At 41.7% G+C, this 21,285-nt stretch overlaps 1 protein-coding gene and 2 long non-coding RNA genes across 6 annotated transcripts in view; 1 reads left to right on the forward strand and 2 right to left on the reverse strand.

Moving 5' to 3' along the window:
* Positions 1–21,285, reverse strand: part of LOC136435739 (isoleucine--tRNA ligase, cytoplasmic-like) — a 161,076-nt gene that overhangs the window by 124,377 nt on the left and 15,414 nt on the right. For all 4 annotated transcript variants that reach the window (XM_066429429.1, XM_066429428.1, XM_066429427.1 and 1 more), the window contains exons 3-4: positions 15,988–16,144; positions 3,821–3,940 (exon numbers count right to left, since the gene is read on the reverse strand). In XM_066429429.1, coding sequence (XP_066285526.1) covers positions 3,821–3,940; positions 15,988–16,144 — 277 coding nt within the window. The remainder of the gene's footprint in view (positions 1–3,820; positions 3,941–15,987; positions 16,145–21,285) is intronic.
* Positions 4,749–6,325, forward strand: LOC136435744 (uncharacterized). Its single transcript, XR_010755894.1, has 2 exons — positions 4,749–5,123; positions 5,542–6,325. It is a non-coding gene; the product is annotated as an uncharacterized lncRNA (long non-coding RNA).
* LOC136435746 (uncharacterized) lies at positions 12,549–15,979 on the reverse strand. The gene is made up of 2 exons (XR_010755896.1): positions 14,908–15,979; positions 12,549–14,041 (listed from the first exon to the last, which is right to left on the reverse strand). It is a non-coding gene; the product is annotated as an uncharacterized lncRNA (long non-coding RNA).

The raw sequence follows: 21,285 nt of genomic DNA on the forward strand, positions 1-21,285 counted from the left end.
TCAAGTTATGCTGCTGAATATCTACACACACACAGTCAAACCTGCCTAGGCAACCACCTCTTCAACGAGACCACCTGGCCATGGCGACCGCTTTTTCTCAGTCCTAAAATTTTCCCCATAAGCACAAGCATTAAGCTGCCTGCTCAAGACGACCACCTGTCCAACGCGACCGGCACAAATTGGGGCCATACAGAGCCTTATCCCTGCCCATGGCTACCGCCTAAATAATTTTTCAGGCGTGTGGTGACATCTGATTTTGCTGTCGGATTTCGCGGAAATGTTTTTAAGACCTTGACGGACAAAAATATATGGAATAGCATCGATTCCTCCATGAGGTATTTTAATAAAACATTCCCACTATAAACATTGTAATTACAAATGTTTGTGAATACTTTAATATCAATGTTGTTGTGCCCATCGTAATCTTATAGTTTACTGCATGCAAGCTCTGTTCGGTTCATCTGCAAGATACACAATGTAACGGTATACAAATATTACAAGGATAACGGAAAATGTGATTTTTGTAGGATATTTCTGTCAATGAGAATTGAACCTGGTGGGGGTCATGCTGTCTAAAATCACATAATTTTCCATCCATCTACATACTGTATATGAACACCTCAACTTGGAAACATGTTGTGAGTGGAATCCTCTTCATGGCATCCACCTGTCCATCGCAACCCTTTTTGCTCGGTCCCCCGGTCGTCGCCTTGGGCAAGTTTGACTATACATACAGTACAACGCTACTGAAAATATTTGTTGATAAAGGTAATAATTAGGCTCAATCATTCCTTTCCTACTAATCCTCACGTCGCCTATGTTTGTTTTTTAAACCACTCTTGTTACCACCAGTTAACAGATTTTAAAACTTTTCTCGTTAATTATGCAAAGTGGTTCACCTGAAATCTAATCATCTTGAGGTTTTGCACATACTTACGGACACACCAAATATGAAGACAACCCATCCAGGCATTCTCGACTTATTGTGTTCACTAAAAGACACACAGAAACACGCCCGGTAAAATATAACCTTCTCGCCAAGATAACTTATGTCACTGGAGGATCAAGCCTACATCGTTTCTTATCAAGCCCTTAAAAGGCATAAGACACCAAAATACAACATTTTCTTATTATCTGAAATAGGAGTAGCATCATTCAAGGAATATAAACATTTAAAACAAATACACACCCTTCTGATGTTACTTAACGTTGAACAATCAGAAACCATACTTCCATGGATCCAGCTCTTTATTCTTATCAGATCTTCTCACCATGTGATTACATTGAATAAAGCAGTGACTAATGTCCAATTGTGACGTCACAATGAACAAGGCAGCTGGTTCGGAACCGTACACCATGGCTTGCGAAAAACATTATTTGATGAACTAACAGTGCTTAATTATGGTGATAACATTTAATTAAAGGACACAACAGTATCTATTCTATTTGCTTGTAAAAATAATGTTCTTTCCGAGCCGCAGTGCAAAGTTCCAAATCGGCTGCCATGTAACTTGTGACGTCATGACTGGGCAAGTCACTGATTAATGTAATTACCTGGTGGGAAGAATTAAAAGCTGAGGGTATGAAGTTTTGATAGTTTGATGTTCAATAGCATCCGAAGTGTGAATATTTTGTGAAAATTTCTATGTTATTTGATGATGATGATTGAAGACCTTTATTGTATGTTCGTGCCCCGAGGGGCTAGATACAGGTCGTTTAACACAAACCTAACTAACATCTAAGTGACATATATAGTGAAATATGTACAGTACATTGTGTAAACATACATGGTAGAAGAAAGGGATAAGCTAAGCTAATCTAGTAAAGTCAACTTCTTCTCGCTTCTTTGTACATGTGTAGATGTATGAACAGATCATGTTTCTTATACAAGGGTTATCTAGACGCAACAAAAATATGAATTTATCCGTTGCGTTTAAATATTCAAAGTATGGGAATTTCTCATTAATACATTTGAAAAGAACATTTCTTTCTATATCGTAAAGTTTACAATCTAAAATGAAGTGCCGCTCATCTTCTATTTGATTTAACTCACAATATTGGCAAATTCTATGTTCTAGAAGCGTGTGGTTGTGCCTTCCTGTTTCAATATGTAATTTGTGACAACTAATCCTGAATTTAGTGACAGCTACTCTATGCTGTATGTTGCTTATAGATAAATACTCTTCTTCCTTATACAGGGACTTAAACAGTCGGTAAGTTCGTAATTTGTTGCTATAAGATTTCTCTCTATCATCATTGTGAATTTCGGATGAGAATGTTTGGGTGTAAATATCTTTCAAACGTTGGCTAAAGGAATTGACGATAGGAGTCATGTTTGTTCCCAGGGATACCTGGGGGCTCCAAACGAAGGCAAAACCACACCCTTCTAGTATCTTACGAACACCGGACGCCCAGCATCTTTTACCATTAGAATCTAGCAGAAATTGACATGAAAGAGCGTCCGCTTGTAGACTGTCAGCTGGCACGTTCTGGCGCATTCTGAGGAAATGTTTGATGGCGTTAAGGGATACCTCAACTTGAATTGGGTACCTCTCTAACTCCGCTCTTGACCCAAGGTTACTGGCTGATCTGGGAACATTTACGGACTGTTTGCAGAATTTGAGATGGACGGATTCGATGGGACAGAATTTAGGACTTTTAACTGCACCCCAAATTTCTGAGCCATAGAGTAGAATAGGTTTTACACAGGTATCAAAAAGTTTGTTTTTAACAGATAATGGGGCATTGGCTTTATCCAGTGACTGTTTGATTGCAAATAGAGCTTTTAAACCTTTGGAACTTAAGAATTTGTTGTTCGCTTTGAACGTGCCAGCTGAGTTTACAACTATACCTAGATAAGTACCGTATATACTCGAATAAAGTATGCACTTTTTAAACATTTCAAAATTCAAAAGGCATCACAAATCATTGCCAAAGTCAGGGTGCGTACTTTATTTAAGGTTATTGTCAGGAAAAATTGGAAGAGGACCTCAAACCCTTGCACAATCAAGCCAGGAACCCAGCTGTGGTGCAGCAATGCATGGCTCAATACCTGCCAATTTGAGAAGTTTGCAACTTGTCGTAGGCAATTCTCAAGTTTGCAGAGATGTTGCCACCGGGGTTAACAAGAGAATCTTTTATGAATCTAATGAATGGCATTATGTAGAAGTCCTTGATTTAAGCAAAATTACCTAGAGAAAAGAGAAGGAACCCCATAGATTTGAATTTATTCTGTTCAAAATGTGTTCAAGATCAATGGAGAAGGGATGCATACTTTATTTGAGGTTTCTGCCTTTACGTTTCAGTTCTGCAAATTTGTCTTGAACTAGCCTCAAATCAGGGGTGCGTACTTTAATTGGGGTGCGTACTTTAATCAAGAAAATACGGTATATGACGTAACAATTTCTACAATATGACTATCAAATACAAAAGAATAGTTTTTTAAACAATAGTATAATTATGTTTTATGTAATAACAGGAAATTCTTAATGTTGATGTCATTGGTGTCTTATGCCCTTTAAGCTGCCAACCAACCAAGAACCATACAGCATGTCCAAAACATTAGATATAAAGATGAAGGTTCTGCAGCTGCATTATCATGAGAGGAAGCAGAGGGCCCAAAATCTCTTTACATAATAAAGACCAAAGCACACACAAAATATCATGACGATCCATCCACAGTTTCTTAAGTTATGCTGTTTATAAAATCAAGAAACCACAAATGCTACTGAAAAAAAATTAAACCTTCTTTGCAATTTGCAAAGCAATATATATCTAGTGTGAGAATATTGTTAAAAACAACAAAAGAGAATCATCTTACTTTCCATTCACCAGCATATCTCATCACGATACCCCTGCAGGCCTCGTTGTATTTGTCAATACCCATACTGGCCACATCTCCAGGGCCCTTGATCCCCAGGGTCTTGTCAATTTCATATTCCTAAAAGAGATGCAGGACAGACATTAGAAACAGAATTTGTAACCTTGAAGAAGAGATAGAATATTGGTAGGCAATCATAGTAGACAACCTCAAGTGAAACATACACTTATGCACCATCTTCAGAAAGCGGGTAAGGAGAAAACCCTGTATAGGTACCCGTACCCGTATAGGTACCCGTATAGGTATACCGGTATACCCCATTTGGGGCCCCAACAAGTCAGGAAACACGCTATGATGACCGCCATATGGGACACCCAGAACGGCTGTTTTTTACGGTCTCCACATTGATATAAGACACAAACAGTTGACTATACTCGGTCAGAAAATAGCTGAACAATGATATTTTAGGATCTTTTGATTTCTGGAACAAACGGAATTTGCGAAGTTCGTACGGAGCGCCTGCAAGGAGGAATTTGCATATATCCCATGATGCACCGCCGGTGTCCCATATGGCGGTCCTTTTTTGCTAGGTGGCGCTCTCAAGGGCTGCCACGGTTTTACAACAGCTCCCAGTCCTGCCTTGACTTTATGTGATTTTAACGTGTGAAACAACTTTTATATGACGCGTGCGTAATTCATCAGTCGACGAGCTTTCGCTACGACGGGGTTATACCGCCCCTTACGGGGTGACATACCCTTTCGTTGGCTGTCATACAGACGGGGATGCGCCAGTTCTCCCGTCTGGGTGAATGGTGTAAATCACCGAGTGGCTGATACGAGACAGAGGTTCGCCAGGCCTCCATCCGGGTGATTTGTAGTGAATCACCAACTCCAGACAGAAGGATTTGGACCATCGCACACCGGGGCATGCCCAGGCTTTTAGGCAGAGAGGCGTCAGGGCGTCATCTGGACGCGCTGTTCTGAAAATAATAGAAATTGGACGCCCTACTTTTAGGCAAGACGCCCTCAAGACGCCCGTTTATTTTCGCTATTTTCGCCCCGTTTTTTCCCCGGTAACTTAGCTGAATGCGATGAAAATTCGCCGATTCAGCCGCTTCGTCGCTTCGATCGTCTGCCATGTTTCTTTTCCGATGAAGTCTCGCGAAACCACGCGTAGATTACATCTCGCGAAAGGCGAGACTTGCATCGCATTGGCCAATTTTCAGTGACGCAATGTGCCCGGGCGCTGTTATTGGTGGAATATAGTGGACGTCCCTTTACCCTTGCGCGGGAAAAAGTGAAGGTAAGCTTGGAACTTTTCCCGTTGTTTACAAAGGTGACAGAAAGTCCGATAAACTATAGGGGTATTTTGAAGGCATTTCGGATGTTTTTGTGGCTTCTTTGGTGGCAATAACTGTCGGTAAATCGGCGGAAAAACAGCTGCAAAAACGCCGGCACCGTGCAACTGGCGATAACTGTAGTGGGGAGGGGGGCGCACATGCCGATAACATAGCGGAACAGGGGTCAAAATTTGTATGATTCCTTTGAATAAGAGGAAGTCTGTACTTTCAAAAGATCGATAAATGGATGTTTTTGTGCAGAGATGTTTACTTCATTCCCACTATATACATATTTACAGTTGACGCTAATAAGGTTTCATTGAAATAATAACTTTTTAAAACTTTTTTTTTCTTCTTTTTTTTTCTTCTTTTTTCTTTCAGAGAGAAGAGTATCTCCTGGCCCCCAGGCGCTTGTAGTTTTTGAGATTAAAGTAGCTTAAAGATTAACTTGTTTTACTGTACTATCATAGCAGTAACTCTCACAGGTAACTTTTCTTGTTTCACTTGCAGTAAAGAAAGTGTATTCTCAGGTCAACATGTGCTAAGTATTCTTAAAGTAAACTTTTCTTGTAGCAGTAAAGTAAAGTAAAGTAAAGAAAAGTATTTTGTCAGGTATTCTTACAGTGAACTTTCAATGTTGCAGTAGGTGCATGCTCAGGTCAACATGTTCTTAGTATTCCTAAAGTAAACTTTTCTTGTAGCAGTAAAGTAAAGTAAAGAAAAGTGTTTTGTGCATGCTCAGGTCAACATGTTCTTAGTATTCCTAAAGTAAACTTTTCTTGTAGCAGTAAAGTAAAGTAAAGAAAAGTGTTTTGTGCATGCTCAGGTCAACATGTTCTTAGTATTCCTAAAGTAAACTTTTCTTGTTGCAGTAAAGAAAAGTGTTTGGTCAGGTCTACATGTTCTAAGTATTCTTGAATACCACAGTTCTTATTGCAGTTAGGTAAAGAAAAGTGTTTGGTCAGGTCAAAATGTTTTAAGTTTTCTTACAGTGAACTTTAAATGTTGCAGTAAAGAAAGTGCATGCTCAGGTCAACATGTTCTAAGTATTCTTTCTTAAATTAATTTTTCTTGTAGTCTAGTTGTAGAAGTAAATATATGCTCAGGTCAACATGTCACAAGTTTAAGGTAAACTTGAGTAACAAATTAAAGAAGGTTAACCTGGCTGAATTTTTCCTTTCTTCACATTTTTAGTTGGTTTTCCACATCCAATCTCAACCCCTGCAATGTGCACATGCCTCCCTCCCTCCAGCCTTACTATACATACAAAAATGATGTTCTACCTAAGGAATATACTAGGCTGTATTCCACAAAATTTGCCCCTCAAAATGCAGGAAATAGCGTTTGAGAGCATCATTATTTCAAAATTTTCCGGGGGGGAATGCCCCCGGACCCCCCTAAGAAACTCGCGCCTTTGGCGCTCGCCGCGGCGCCTCCGGCGCCGCACGGCTTCGCCGCGCATTACATTTCCAATCACAACAACTTTGGACTCCCTCTTTTTTATTTCTAGCTAAAAGCCTGGGCATGCCCCTACTCTTTTTCGAAGGATGTGGTGGGTTCTTTTACGTGCGCGGGGTGTGGCTCTCCCCAAACACGGGACCTCCATTTAACGTCCTATCCGAGGGACGTCCCTAACCCTAGATGAGCTAGGTACTCATTTACACCTGAGTGAAGCGAGGAAAGTCGTGTCAAGTGCCCTTCCCAAGGGTACAACGTCCGGGCGCAAGTTCGGACATGTCTCTGGGCATAATCTGGGATTAGATCCCGGGTCCCATTGTTTGACAGCCGCGCGCTCTACCAACTGCGCCACATGACGCCACATATTGTAATAGTGTAAGATGTCAACTGGACTAGTCTGAGAGAACTTCACAGTCGCCAGTAGCTAAGGAGTGAGCAGGAAAATCGTCAATCTTCGCCAGCGTCCCTCCCCTGTAAGAAACAATGGCTTCCAGAACTGTCTTCAAGTACTCCAGGGATTTCATGAGGAGCTTGAAAAACAACCTGTCACCACCAATCCCGCACCTCAAGGACCTACTCCACAACAAGGGGATACTACTAGGGGCCACCGCAGACCAAGAGGGACAAAAGCGGGTAGGAATTACCTTCGTAAAATCGAAACAGTAATCGGCAATACCAAAAACTTGATTAACTTTGGCACCAAAAAGGAGTTGTTTACCAGAGGTTCCCGCGCAAATCTGGTGAGCGTCAGGAATGTTAACACAGTGAACCACAGCTGTACATTTCCCGTTCCATCACTCCTGCTGACCAACCCAAGGTCTTTAGTTAACAAGTTAGATGAGTTCCAGTCCGTTTTACTAAGCAACAACATAGACATTGCGACAGTATCTGAGACATGGTTCACCCCTACCATGCCGGAACAACTCCAGGCCATCGACGGGTACACCGTCTATTCCAGGTGTCACACCACTCGCTGAGGGGGCGGCGTAGCGATTTACGTCCGCGACAGCATTCCTTCCAGTCCTATCTCTGAATTCACAGTCCCACAGAACCTGGAATGCATTTGGATCAAAGTACGTCCACATCGTCTACCGCAACACATATCATCCATCGCGCTGTGTTGCCTATATTCACCCCCGCAGTCGCCGTACGGAGATGACCTAGTCGATCACCTTATCACTACCTCGGACTATCTACGCACAACCCATCCGAACATCGGCCTGGTATTCCTTGGTGACTTTAACCACCTAAACGTTCGAGACATTCTCCTCGATAAGGACCTCTCACAGGTCGTGCTGAGTAACACAAGAGGGAGCTCCATGTTGGACCTCATCATTACCAACATGAAATCGTGCTACAAAACACCAGTCACCCTACCTCCGATCGGTCTCAGCGACCACAACACCACCCTGTGGGAACCGAAGGTAAGGGAGAAGCATGCAGCCAACCCTTCCTCAAAGAAAACAACTCGTCCTATGCCTGAACGCAACCTGAACATGTTTGGTAAATGGATCACTACACATTCATGGTCTGAGGTCTACAATGCTGCTTCGACAGAGGAGAAAGCTGACGCTTTCTACGGCACCCTGACAACAGCTATAGACAAATTTTTCCCAACTAAAACTGTCAACTTCCACCTAAGTGACAAACCGTGGATTACAACCAGGATAAAACACCTGATAACAGTGCGACAGAAGAAGTATAAGCTTGGGAAAGCTACACACTTGTCACGTTTCTACCGGAACAAAGTACAACGTGAGATCAGAAGAGCAAAGAAACATTTCTACAAGGTCAACGTGGAAGATGAGAAGAAAACAAACCCCAGATCGTGGCACAACAACATCAAGGCCATGTGCAACATCAGGAAGAAAGCCAGTCTTATCCACGCCCCTGGGATTGACCAAACCGACTTCACAGCCACCGCGAACGCCATGAACACCAAACTAGCGAGTGTGTCCCAATCCCTGCCACCGCTGGAACGGACGTCATTGCCGGCCTTTCTACCAGCCCAACCCCTACCTACCATCCACGTCAGGGACGTTTACACCCAGCTGAAAACTACGAACCGCTACAGAAGCCCCGGACCAGACGGCATCCCCCCACGCATTTTGAAAGAATTTGCATGTGAATTGAGCAGCCCACTATGCGACCTGATCAACTCGTCCTTCGGAAAGTGGAAAGAAGCCAACGTCGTTGCCCTACCTAAAACTTCACCACCGAATATAGAAGAACTAAGGCCAATTTCATAAACTGCCCAACTGTCAAAACACTGTGAACGCTTTGCTGCTTCCTGGATCTTGAGCGATATATCCTCAAACCTAGACCCACGACAATTCGGCAGTAGGAAGAACAGGTCAACAACGCATATGTTGGTGAGTTTGCTGGACTTTCTATTCAAGTCAACCTCAGTGCCAAACTCTGTTTGCACACTGGTCACGACAGACCTATCTAAAGCCTTCGACAGGATAGATCACCCTACGGCAATCAGATGTATGCTAGACCTTGGAGTTCGCCCAGCCCTGATACCATGGATTAGCAGCTTCATCACGGACCGTCGACAAAGAGTCTGCTACCAAGGCAAAAGCTTGGACTGGCTGTACCTCACTTGTGGCGTCATCAACCGCTGGAAGTATGTTGACGACATGAACCTTGCCCTGACAAGAACCATCCGTCAACAACGACTCCTACAACCAACACTGAACAACTTGAACAACTGGACTAACGACCACAAAATGAGAATGAATCCAAAAAAATGTAAAGCTATGCAAATTTGTTTCTCCAAGTCCCCACCTCAACCGGAACCACTCAGTATTAATGGACAACCCCTGCTGTATGTATCACACTTCAAAGTACTCGGCCTAACTGTACAAGATGACTTGAAATGGGAACTACAGGTTAATAGCAATTATGCTGGTATCATCCGTCAACAAGAAACTGTTCCTGCTTCGCCGCCTCAAGCGTTTTGGCGTGTCCGTCTCAGACCTTAAGTCAGTCTATGCGTCGTACGTGAGACCTGCACTCGAGTATGCGGCACCGGCATGGCACTCTTCACTGACAAGCGAACAGTCAGCAAAACTTGAAAGAATCCAAAAAAGAGCATGCAGGGTCATCCTCGGAACTCTATCACAGGCTACACCTCTGCCCTGTCCACACTAGAACTAGGCACCCTGGCAGACCGTCGGACCTCCATCTGTACCACCTTTGCCCACTCACTTCTACGATCGGACTTCCGTGACTGGCTCCCTCCATCCAGACAACACATCACAGGACGTACGACTCGCAGTTCCGCGAAACTAGACATTCCACTGTGCCGAACAAATAGACACAAAAACTCTCCGATACCATATCTTGTACAACTATTGAACACCTGACTTGACCATTGAACCGAGTTCAGATCTCATGACGACATGTATATAGTTTTGACACGCATATACTGTACTGATATTGATGAATCGATATAATCTTACATGTACGCAGTTACGCACTATATGGATGTTTTTAAAAGACGTGTAGGGAAAATTTATGTAAATACGCATATGAGAAAAAATGCCATCTAGTGGAAAGATGTTACGTTTACGTTGAACGGTTTTGAAAGATAAATTTTGATGTTATGGACCGAAAATGGAGCCAACATGTAAAGGCAACAAAATTCAGGCTTGTTAAAGCCTGCAGGTTGTGTGTGTAAATAAAGATCAATTCAATTCATCAACTATATTAACGTTCGAGCCATGACGTAATCATTTGAACAAATGGCGGGCCCCGGTGCTGGTGCGACCTTGGGAGGTCCCGTAAAATCGTAAATACTTTGTTTACGGTCGAACCGGAGCTTTTCGAGCACAATCCGGAGGTGTTGCGTTGTTGTGTAGACTATAATAAGTTCCCAATCCGGTTCTCCGGCGTTTCTTGCTTCCAGCTGGTGACAAGGAGCTGCCACATAGCGGTACCGGGCGACCCACCAAACGTCCGGCAGACGTGCCTGATGCCGGACCGTGACGCTGTGTGTTCGCCGGAGTGTCATCTCCGGTGAAGCTGCGTATCAAGTCGAGTTCTACCATCAATGTAAGGTTCACCTTATTTCGTAGATCTTTTGTGACCTCCGGCAGTTTTTTTGGAATAGAGATACTGGTCGAAAAATGAACTACAAGTTCAGAGACAAAACAAAGGTTACGAAATTATGGGGGTGGGGGTGGAAGGGTTGGCATGCACACCCCCAGCTTTGTCGTTCACGTGTTTTTCAGTGCATTTGGTACTATCCCCTGTAAAACTCTATGGTACAACTGTATTTGAATTGGTTTAGAAAATGTGTATCATATTTCTCCTACTAAAATGCAAAAGTATATGCTGTCAATGGTTTCATATCATTGTTTGGGTATTGGAAGGGGTTATTTTTTTGATGAAGACTGGATAGTACTTTTGTTTTGAGATTATAAAAAGAATTATGCCAAGCTTTATAGAATGAATTTGGGATTACTCAATTAAGCATTTATCCTGAATTAGGAGTAAATTATGACAAAAAATGACCATTATATCTAAGTTCTGTGACAGTCCATGTGTGATTAATTGTTCAAAGAAATGTAGAAACTCCATCTTTGCTTGAAATTACATCAACAATGATATTTTTGGCCAGTACTAAACCATGATGGCTTTTCTTACAGTTCAACATTACTGTTCCAGAGATGTTGGAAAGTCGCCCGCCCGCGGGACACTTCTATGGGAGACAGAGGTGCTGCCAACAGATTATACCACTTTGAATCTTTCACCGCTGACTGCACATATCCCGGCTAATCTACCGTTTGAAATGGACGTACCGCCTGTTGACCTCAAACTACCCCATCCTGACCAGCGCTGCTGTCAGAAGCCTGGACCTGTACCACATCCTGTCCTTGTCAACATGGCTCCAGATGCTCAACCAATCAACAAGGGTCCAGTTACTGAGACTACTGTACACAAAATTATTGTCACCCTGCAAAGAAATTTATGACTGTATGAAGTTGAAGTTAAGATTGTCAAGAGAGGGAGTTGGGAGCAAGATACTTCAGACTATACCTACAATTCTTTCATTGTATCATAAAGTCCATTCCAAGTCACCAAGAGGATTTTGAAATGAAATTTGTAAAAAGGTTGAACTATTTGTTTGATGTTGTTAATATTTCTAGTGTTCCAACTGTGATTTTAAGACAACAAATATTTCCATCATTTTCATACCCCACAATACGCCAAGTGTTTACCAAGAAGACTTCAAACATGTTTCTAAATTATGACCTTGCAAAAAATGGAAACAGATGGTTCTATCAATGGAAAATAATGACTATGTAGACCCCACCTTTCTTTTCTGTACTACATTATTCACATTTTTATTGGCTATACTATTGTACGGTAGTATACAGAAAATTCTTTCTGTCTCCTGTCAGTCTCACTAGTGAACTGGTGGAAGATTCAAAGTTCTCTTGTCTGTCTGTTGGCAGCATCTCTGTCTCCCATAGAAGTGACTCCCAAATGTTCTTAACTGGTACCTTACATTGATGGTAGAAATCGACTTGATACGCAGCTTCACCGGAGATGACACTTTGGCGAACACACTGTCGAGGTCACGGTCGCCGGGTACCGCTATGTGGCAGCTCCTTGTCACCAGCTCGAAGCAAGAAATGCCCGAGAACCGGATTGGGAACTTGTTAGAGTCCACACAACAAAGTAACACCTCCGGATTGTGCTCGAAAAGCTCCGGTTGGACCGTAAACAAAGTATTTACGAGACCTCCCAAGGTCGTCTTTGGCCCAGAACTCTTAAAACAAGTTTGGCTACTAAAGTGTAGTGGCTCAGTGCAGAAAGTGTTACTAGTATGTCTCTGTGAGGTTCTGATCCCACTTTTCAGCATCAGCCATCAAGATGGCGAGAAGACCCTGTTAAGCTCACAAAAAAACATGACAATATTTGAACAACAGCACTTCTTTGTTTAATGCAACAAGTGACATAGAACTTCAAACTATGTACACATGTGCAAAAGTCTATTTGCAAGTTTCTGAAGAACACATGCAAAAACGTCTTACTTTGGAAGAACTAATACAGCATTTGGTGTTTTACTTTAATAAGTATATTCTCTAGAATATCCTCAGTATGTTATTATAAAAAAGGTATATACTTGTGATAAGATGACATCTTTTTGTAATGTGTACACAGGAAGAAATAAAGCCAGTTTTTCTGAAGAACACATCTCCAAGAGTTTGTCCTACTTTGACAAGAACAAGAGATACTATAAGAAGTTAAACTATGCAACAGCTAATAACATCATACTATATAGCGCTAGTACTACTATTACTAGTATCACTAGTATATCCAATATAGACATATGTATCTGACAGACTATATAATCATGAATTATAACAAAGTCTATACCTGTCTCAAAGTGCAAATTTCTATCCTTACTTGCAACATGATGACATAAAACATCTTTCGTATTTACACAGGAAGAAATACTTGCAAATGATACTTCTTTATCAAATGGGACAACATGTTGAATACAATATATTACAATATTACAAGATTTACCTTAATTGTATAAAAGCACCATATGGCATTTGCAAGGAAACGTGCTTTCAACAAATTTTGTGCATCATATCTATGTTGTTCATCAGTCCTTTTTTGACTTGTATCAATAAGTTTTTTCTATGATACTATTTGATAGTATAAAGGTAAGTATCTCCTCATGGAGACATCTATATACACAATCACAACATGTCCAGTATATAGCATAGCATCTACATAGCATGAATCAATGTGTACAATAAACTTTATTTGCATTTCTGCCTTGACTTGCAACAGGAGTCATAAAATATATTTGCTATTTGATCAGGAGAAAAAGGTCTACTAATACACATTTTGAGAATATATCAAAAGAGATTGACAAAAACAGCCATGGCTTTAGGATACTTTACTTAGCAACAGTTTTCAATATATCTCCAAAATGTATACAATAAAGTATTTGCATTTCTGCCTTGACTTACAACATGAGTTATAAAATACATTTGCTATTCGCTATAGAACAGAAGTAAAAAGTCCAGGAAACATTTTGAGAATATATCAAAAGGGATTGTCTGACAAAAACAGCCATGGCTTTAGGATACTTGGCAATAGTTTTCATCATATCTCCAATTAGAATTAGTATAAATATGTATACAATAACTTAGAGGTTGGGCAATATGTTTGGTACTTTGGGCCGGTGCATTGTTTGTCTGATAGTAGCCCTGTTTCGGACAGGTAGCAAACCTCTCGCGCTTGTGAAGTAGGAGCCATCTCCTGCAGGGGCGGTCGGAGGGGATGGTTTCCGTGCTCGTTGTAAGATGGGTAAAGCTCATCCCCTCGGAACCTTTCACTGTTTGTCCAGTAGAAGAATGGCAGGTCTGGATCGATCCTCTTCGAAAATTCCCTGCAAGAGATTAAAAACACCGGTGAGTACTAGTTTCTGCACACAAAAAAACACCTACCGTTCCAGAAAAAAAACTGCTATAGGCTCAAAATCCTGTCACTCGTGCCGTAAGTAACTCACAAGCATGCCAACAAAAACAACCACGGGCATGCCATGCACGGATATGCGATCCCGCGCGACCGTCTTTTTAGCGAATATGACCACTAACGGCTAAACTGAAGACGTCCATGCTACATAAGTCTAAAAAAAATGAATGTTTTTGTTATGAATATATCAAGGTTGAGTTCCGATTTACCAATCTTGATTTCAAGTCAAACCATCGATCCGTAGTGACAAATACAGTAAATCCAACAGCTTGACTATTTTACTTCCGCCCTTTTAACAACATTTATCATGCGCACTCACTTCCAACTTTTACGAGAATGCCCAGTCCAACCAACAAAATACACATATAAAAAGATTTTTTGCATATGTTAATGAATTTAAAGGTCCGCCGCGCTGCCACGCCCACCACAGTATGTAAACAATAACCATTCGATCCCGTGCGGCTGTCAAAAGTACCCCTAAACGATGTCTGTTTTTTGTGATTTTCCCATGGGTGCTTTTTTGGTTTTTATGTGCACAAACAATCTGTCATACGTAAAAAACAACTTATTTGAAAAAACACTGCAGTTTGATTAACTAGTGCGAAAGATTTTAAGCACGTATATATGCGAGTCTCCTCATACGACTGATAGAATTATACGCGGGAGAAGTCTATGGCGTTAGCCTCGAAATTCAACGGGTTACACCAATACCATGCCTGCCAGAACTTCTCATATGAAACCATAGTTCATGAAGACTTGAAAATGACGAAAATTATTTACCTTACTCTCTCGGCTGCCACCCTACATCTTGAAGATAAGTGCCTACACAGCAAGTAAAAGTTGAAACTTGATCTCCCGCCAAATCTTGGTTCCCGGGGAAAATCGAACGCGATTGAAAGCGCGCAAAGCCCCACGGGATACATGCATATTCCTCCTTGGAGCGCCTGGAACGGAACGTGCGAGCACCGATCTCGGAGACCTTTCAACTAAACCCGTTCTGAAAAGAAATAGAAAAAACACTCAAACTATCAACCTTTCCGCTTTTCATTATCTTCAGATGGAATACTCATGATGTGTTTGGCTGAAGCTGCCAGTGAACCTGCGTAAAACCTACAGGAAACGCCCGGTTCTCGATGCACGGAACCGCCATGACACATGTGCAAACTTGCCGCTTAGACGGAAAGTAACCACTTATTGCGACACAAACATTAGGGCCATTCGGCGTGATTTTTCTGAATATGCCGTGCTCGGTCTCTGTCTTTAGCGTGAGGCGTTTCCAGTAGGTTTTCCGTTTTAAACCTTTTCAGAACGGGTTTAGTTGAAAGGTCTCCGAGATCGGTGCTCGCACGTCCTGACAGGCGCTCCATACGAACTTTGCAAATTACGTATATTCTAAACCTCCTGACCGAGTATAGTCAACTGTTTTTGTCTTATATCAATGTGGAGACCGTAAAAAACAGCCGTTCTCGGTGCCCCATTTGGCGGCCGTCATAGCGTGTTTCCTGGCTTGTTGGGGCCCCAAATGGGGTATACCGGTATACCTATACGGGTACCTATGCAGGTACGGGTACCTATACAGGGTTTTCCCCTTACCCTCAGAAAGCCTCATTGTTCCCGTTTCGAAACTTTATCCAGACAAAAATATTTGTTTTGATGTGTGGCTTCCTCTGATGTAGGGCTCGAATGAGCACAAGTACAAAGTCCTGGATTTTATAGGCCAGGTGCAAAGTGCCCTTGGAGAAGAGATATTCTTCTTGCATGAAACAAGTAGTGGCTGTTATGGAAAACAGAACTGCAGGGCTCAAAATTACTTTTTCCTAGGCCTTTTACTAGTAACTTCCAATACTGCAAGTTGCTCACCACTGGCAGCCCATGGCAGTCCCATCCAAACCTCCTCTCCACATGGAAGCCACTCTGGTGGGCCCATCTGGTCACAATGTCCTTAATGGTACCAGCCAAGATGTGGCCATAGTGGGGCAGGCCAGTTGCAAAGGGAGGCCCATCGTAGAAGGAGTACCTGGGGAAAGACTGGGGCTCAGACAAGAATTCTCGCTACCTGTACATAACATTGAGTCTTTTTAGCATTTGGCTATTAGGCCAAATGCTTCTGAGACCAGATCTATACCTGGTAGATTGTCTCCAGGCAACCTTGCTGGTAATGTAGAAACTTATATTTTCATAACAGTACATGCTACGGATGTCATATTGGAGGTGTAGGTAGCTTAAGGAAAAGTGAATACAACGGAATGTGCATTTTGCTAATGAGGACCTAATTTGCATATTTCATGAAGAAACTTCATATTTCCCTTACAGTAAATGCTATGGATGTCATATTGTACATGTGGGTAGCTTTATGGTGAATAACCCGAATGTGCATTATGCTAATGAGGACCTCATTTGCATAATATATGCAGAAACTCATATTTCCCCTACGATAAGGGCTAAAGATGTCATATTGAAAGTGTTTGTACCATGAAGAAAGGTGAATACATCTGAATGCATATTATGCTAATATGGTCTCATTTGCAAAATTTATGCAGAAACTTCATATTTCCCTTTTGGTTAATGCCATGGATATCATATTGGAGGTGTAGGTACATGTACCTTCAGGAAAAGTGAATACACCTGAATTTGCATTATGCTAATGAGGACCTAATTTGCATAATACAGAAAGGTCATATTTCATACTTCCTTTATTAATGGGGGTGAAACATCCTGCATTTTCTCAAATATTTTGCCTTTCTAGTTTTGCTCAGGATTTTAAGAAATCTCAATGTTTTTGCACCATTCTTATGGGTTTTTTTCCCTTGACGTCTCAGTTACGGAGACTGGACTACAGTTATCAGCTTGAAAAAGTGCTTCACCACCCCTGACCATGGAGCTTCTTAGCATTCGGCCATGAGACCGAATCTATTCTTCATGATCCTGTCAATGATCCTGCAAATTTCCCCTCTGTTAACAGGATCCCCACTGTTGACAGAACCATCCTGTCAATTGCCCCAGGCAACTTGTTGTTGGACCCTGACCCGCCAAATCCCAGCTTTTCCAAAAGCACTCGTTACCTTCGCCGAGAAGGTTATGCAGAGGGTAGCGTTTGTATGTGTGTGTGTGTGTAATGTACAGCATAACTCGAGAAGGCTTGGATGGATTGTCTTGATATTTGGTAGGTGGGTAGGTCTTGATGAGACTAGGAAATTATTAGATTTTGGGTCCCCTAGCGGCTTGTTACGGTACTGCAGCGGAACTTCCTGTTTCAATATCTCGTGTTCTGGACAAGCTATGGAACTGATTTTTGAGTGGTAGATAGCTCTTTGGACAGAGAGTAAGTGGTATAGGTTTTGGCCCCCTAGCGGCTTTTTTGGAACTGCAGGAGCAGGTTTTGGTTCAGACTTTGAAAGGGAATAACTCAAGAAGGGCTTGATGGATGGTTATAATTTTTGGTAAGTAGATAGCTTGAGTGATGATGTACATGATTAGATACTTATTATGCAAATCAGTATCTAATTTGCATAATTAATGAGGAAAGTTTATACATCGGCCAAATTCCACGACAGGACTCTCAAACATGTGACATATGTAACTGAAGGAGAGAGAAATATTAATAGATATCAATTATGCAAATGAATACCTAATTTGCATAATTAATGAGAAAATACTATAACTCAAGATGGGCTTGATGGATGGTAATGATTTTTGGTATGTAGATAGCTTACGTAATGCTTTGTATGATTGGACGATAATTATGCAAATCAGATTTTAATTTGCATAATTAATGAGACAACTTTAAAAACCCGCTGTATTCCATGATATGACTATTGACATATGTGACATTTGTTACTGAGGAATTTTGATAGATAAAAAATATGCAAATGTTGGCCTAATTTGCATAATTAATGAGAAACTACTATAAAACCATACAGGTAAAGGATGGCAATTTCATACTTGTGTCATTTGGAAGTTATGTGAATGTGAACATTGTTGAATAAAATTATGGTAATAAGGACCCCGTTTGCATAATTCATGATAAATGTTACTTTGTTAGCATAACCTTCTTTGTTACGCTCATACTTTTGTTTTTTTGGGTGAAGAAGATCAACTGGTATGATTTATAATTGATGACAAACACCCCTGATATGTCAGTCATAAAGGTCAAAATCATATGGCGAAGGTATGAGGTCGTGGAACTCTAGTTCTTACTGTGTCTAGTAGACTGAGCATCAAACAATTCTTCACTCCTCTTTCAGCACAGGACACATTGAGCTCCCATGAAACCCCTTTCTTGTCATGACCACCTCTGTCAAAATTACTCAAAATTAAGAAATGAAAAATAAAATTATCACAAAAATGCAACTACTGTATTTGACGGATATGCAGTCACTCTCTCATTGAACGGCTAATTGTCATGCTATCATTGGTTTAACTGCTACTTGTAATGGACAGTCAGGACCAATCTATTCTTGCGGTACTAGCTAGAAATTCTTGCCGTACCCAATAATTCCTGCTGTATATGCGGTCCTTTTTTGCCATTCCCAATGGTGAACATTGGCGGGCCACAGTGCATATAGTCACTCAAAAGTCATGTCTAAATACCCTGTATGGCAACTATACAGAGTCTCATATATGACTTTGGTACGGCAGCAGAACTTTCGTTTGTTGTATCTTTTGACCTGACGTACTATGGTCTTGATGTTTTCATGGCAGATAGCTTGTGATGCAAGGAAGAAGTGGAGTAGGTTTTGGCCCCCTGGTAGCTTGCTCTGGAACTGCAGGGGCGTTTTGTCCCAATCTTCCAAGGAGAATAATTGAACAAAGGAACAACGGATTTCCATGATATTTTGTATGAAGGTAGCTTAGGCACAGATGCATAAAATGAAGTGCAAATTATGTAAATTGGGACTTAATTTCTTGAACCTTCAAATCTGGTTATCAAAATGCAGGAAATAGCGTTTGAGAGAGTTAAAGGCACCCAGAGCATTTTATGAGTCTTGAAAACTGGAAACATTCTAGTTGCTGTAATCTTTATGAAATTGACATTTAATGCCACTGTTTCCCACATTTGCGTGCGTATTTCTTATCAAAAGTGCTCAAACGTGGCACAAAAATAAGATACAGTCAAACCTGCCCAAGGCAACCACCCGGGGGACCGAGCAAAAACGGTCGCGATGGACAGGTGGTCGCCATGAAGAGGATTCCAATCACAACATGTTTTCAGCTCGAGGTGTTCAAATACCGTGTACCACGTAGATGGATGGAAAATTATGTGATTTTAGACAGCATGACCCCCACCAGGTTCAATTCTCATTGACAGAAAGATCCTACAGAAATCACATTTTCCGTTATCGTTGTAATATTTGTATACCGTTACATCGTGAACAAATGTTCGCCGTAATTTTGACAAAAACAATGTCTGCCTCGATGACCTTGCAGCGCCCTCCCGCATTAACACGTTACGATAAACTTAAAGTAAGAGTACACACACACACGCGCAAATAAAATCTAGGTTTTAAGGCCTGAGACAAATCCCTAGAAAATCCCAGCCTTCTTTTGGGAGCCGACCGCTGGATTAAAGCGGCAAAAAGTTTTTGATCTGACAACTGAAGGATGAAAACGGAAAGTTATGATACCGCCGCCAAGCACGCAACCGCATCGAAAGGTAACAGTGGAGCAGAACGCACAGCGTCGGCGATTACAAGCAAGCAGCGTCCAATAAAGGTTTGTGAGAGTCATGGAAATAACAAGAATATAAGAATATTAATTTTCATCAATACGGAGAGTATTCTAAATATTCATACACAGAAGCTCGTGTTTTAGAAAAGTCAGCGTTATGCTGCGCTGAAACAAGATGGCGTCGCGGACCAAGAAGCAACATGTCTCGGCCAACGTTTTGCCCTCCACCGCGGAGTCATTTTCCGGCGGAATTTAGTAAGACAGAGACACATTTTTGTTGAAAATACAAGAAATAGATAGTAATTTCTGTGAAATCTGACTTTTTGACGCCATGCACTACGTGATCGTTTTGAAAATTGAGTTCAAACCAAACCAAGCTTGCGGTAAATTATAAGATGACGATGGGCACAACAACATCGATATCTAAGTATTCACAATCCTTTGCATTTACAATGTTTATAGTGGGAACGTTTCATTAAAACACTTCATGGAGGAATCAATGCTTTTGATATATTTTTGTACGTCAAGGTCTTAAAAACATTTCCGCGAAATCCGACAGCAAAATTCCATGTCACCACACGCCGGGAAATGTGGTCGCCATGAGCAGGGATTGTGCTCTGTGCGGTCCAAATTCGTGGCGGTCGTGGTCGCGTTGGACGGGTGGTCGCCTTGGGCAGGCAGCTTAATGCTTGTGCCTATGGGGAAAATTTTCGGGACCGAGAAAAAGCGGTCGCCATGGCCAGGTGGTCGCGTTGAAAAGGTGGTCGCCTAGTCAGGTTTGACTGTACATGGTGTCACCTTTTAGTTTCACGCGCCTAGTGTAAATCGATCGATAGCATAGCCCCACCCACCTCTGTCAAAACGTAGAAATGCAAAACTAAAACATAAAAATGCAATATTTGACGGACATGCGGTCACTCTCTCATTGGTCGAACCGCTAGTTGTGATGGACAGTCAGGATCAGTCTATTAGGGCTCTGATTTTCTATCAGTTCTCATCACACAACGACATCGTATCTTTGCTCCTTTAATGTCGCTATGTAATGGTTAAGTGTTATTGAAACTTACTATTGTGTAGGAATGACTAGAAATTGGAGTTTTTTATTCAAGTTTCAAGCCTCATAAAATGCTCTGGATGCCTTTTTCTGGGAGAGCATGCCCCAAGACCTCCCTACACTGGTTGCACCCATGGGCCATTTAAGATGGTGCCAATTCTACAGGAATGTGCATCATCTACCGTTAAGTATTGTTGATTTCCTGAATTTAGTCGTAAGCATTGCTAGGAACCCCCAGCAGACCCTCTTTTCATACTGGACAAGTTTTTCCGCTATCTGAAATGGACAGGTTTTTCCGCCAACCTAATAACTGGAGTATTCCAAAATAATGTTCATAAAAATTATGCAGCACTGTGTTTCAGAAACGCCTGCGGTACCCCGAAACCAAGATGGCATCGGTCCCCGACATGTCTCGCCGATACGTTTTGCCCACTGAG

The sequence above is a fragment of the Branchiostoma lanceolatum genome, chromosome 5 (genome assembly GCF_035083965.1).
Source record: "Branchiostoma lanceolatum isolate klBraLanc5 chromosome 5, klBraLanc5.hap2, whole genome shotgun sequence".
NCBI classification, from domain to species: domain Eukaryota; kingdom Metazoa; phylum Chordata; class Leptocardii; order Amphioxiformes; family Branchiostomatidae; genus Branchiostoma; species Branchiostoma lanceolatum.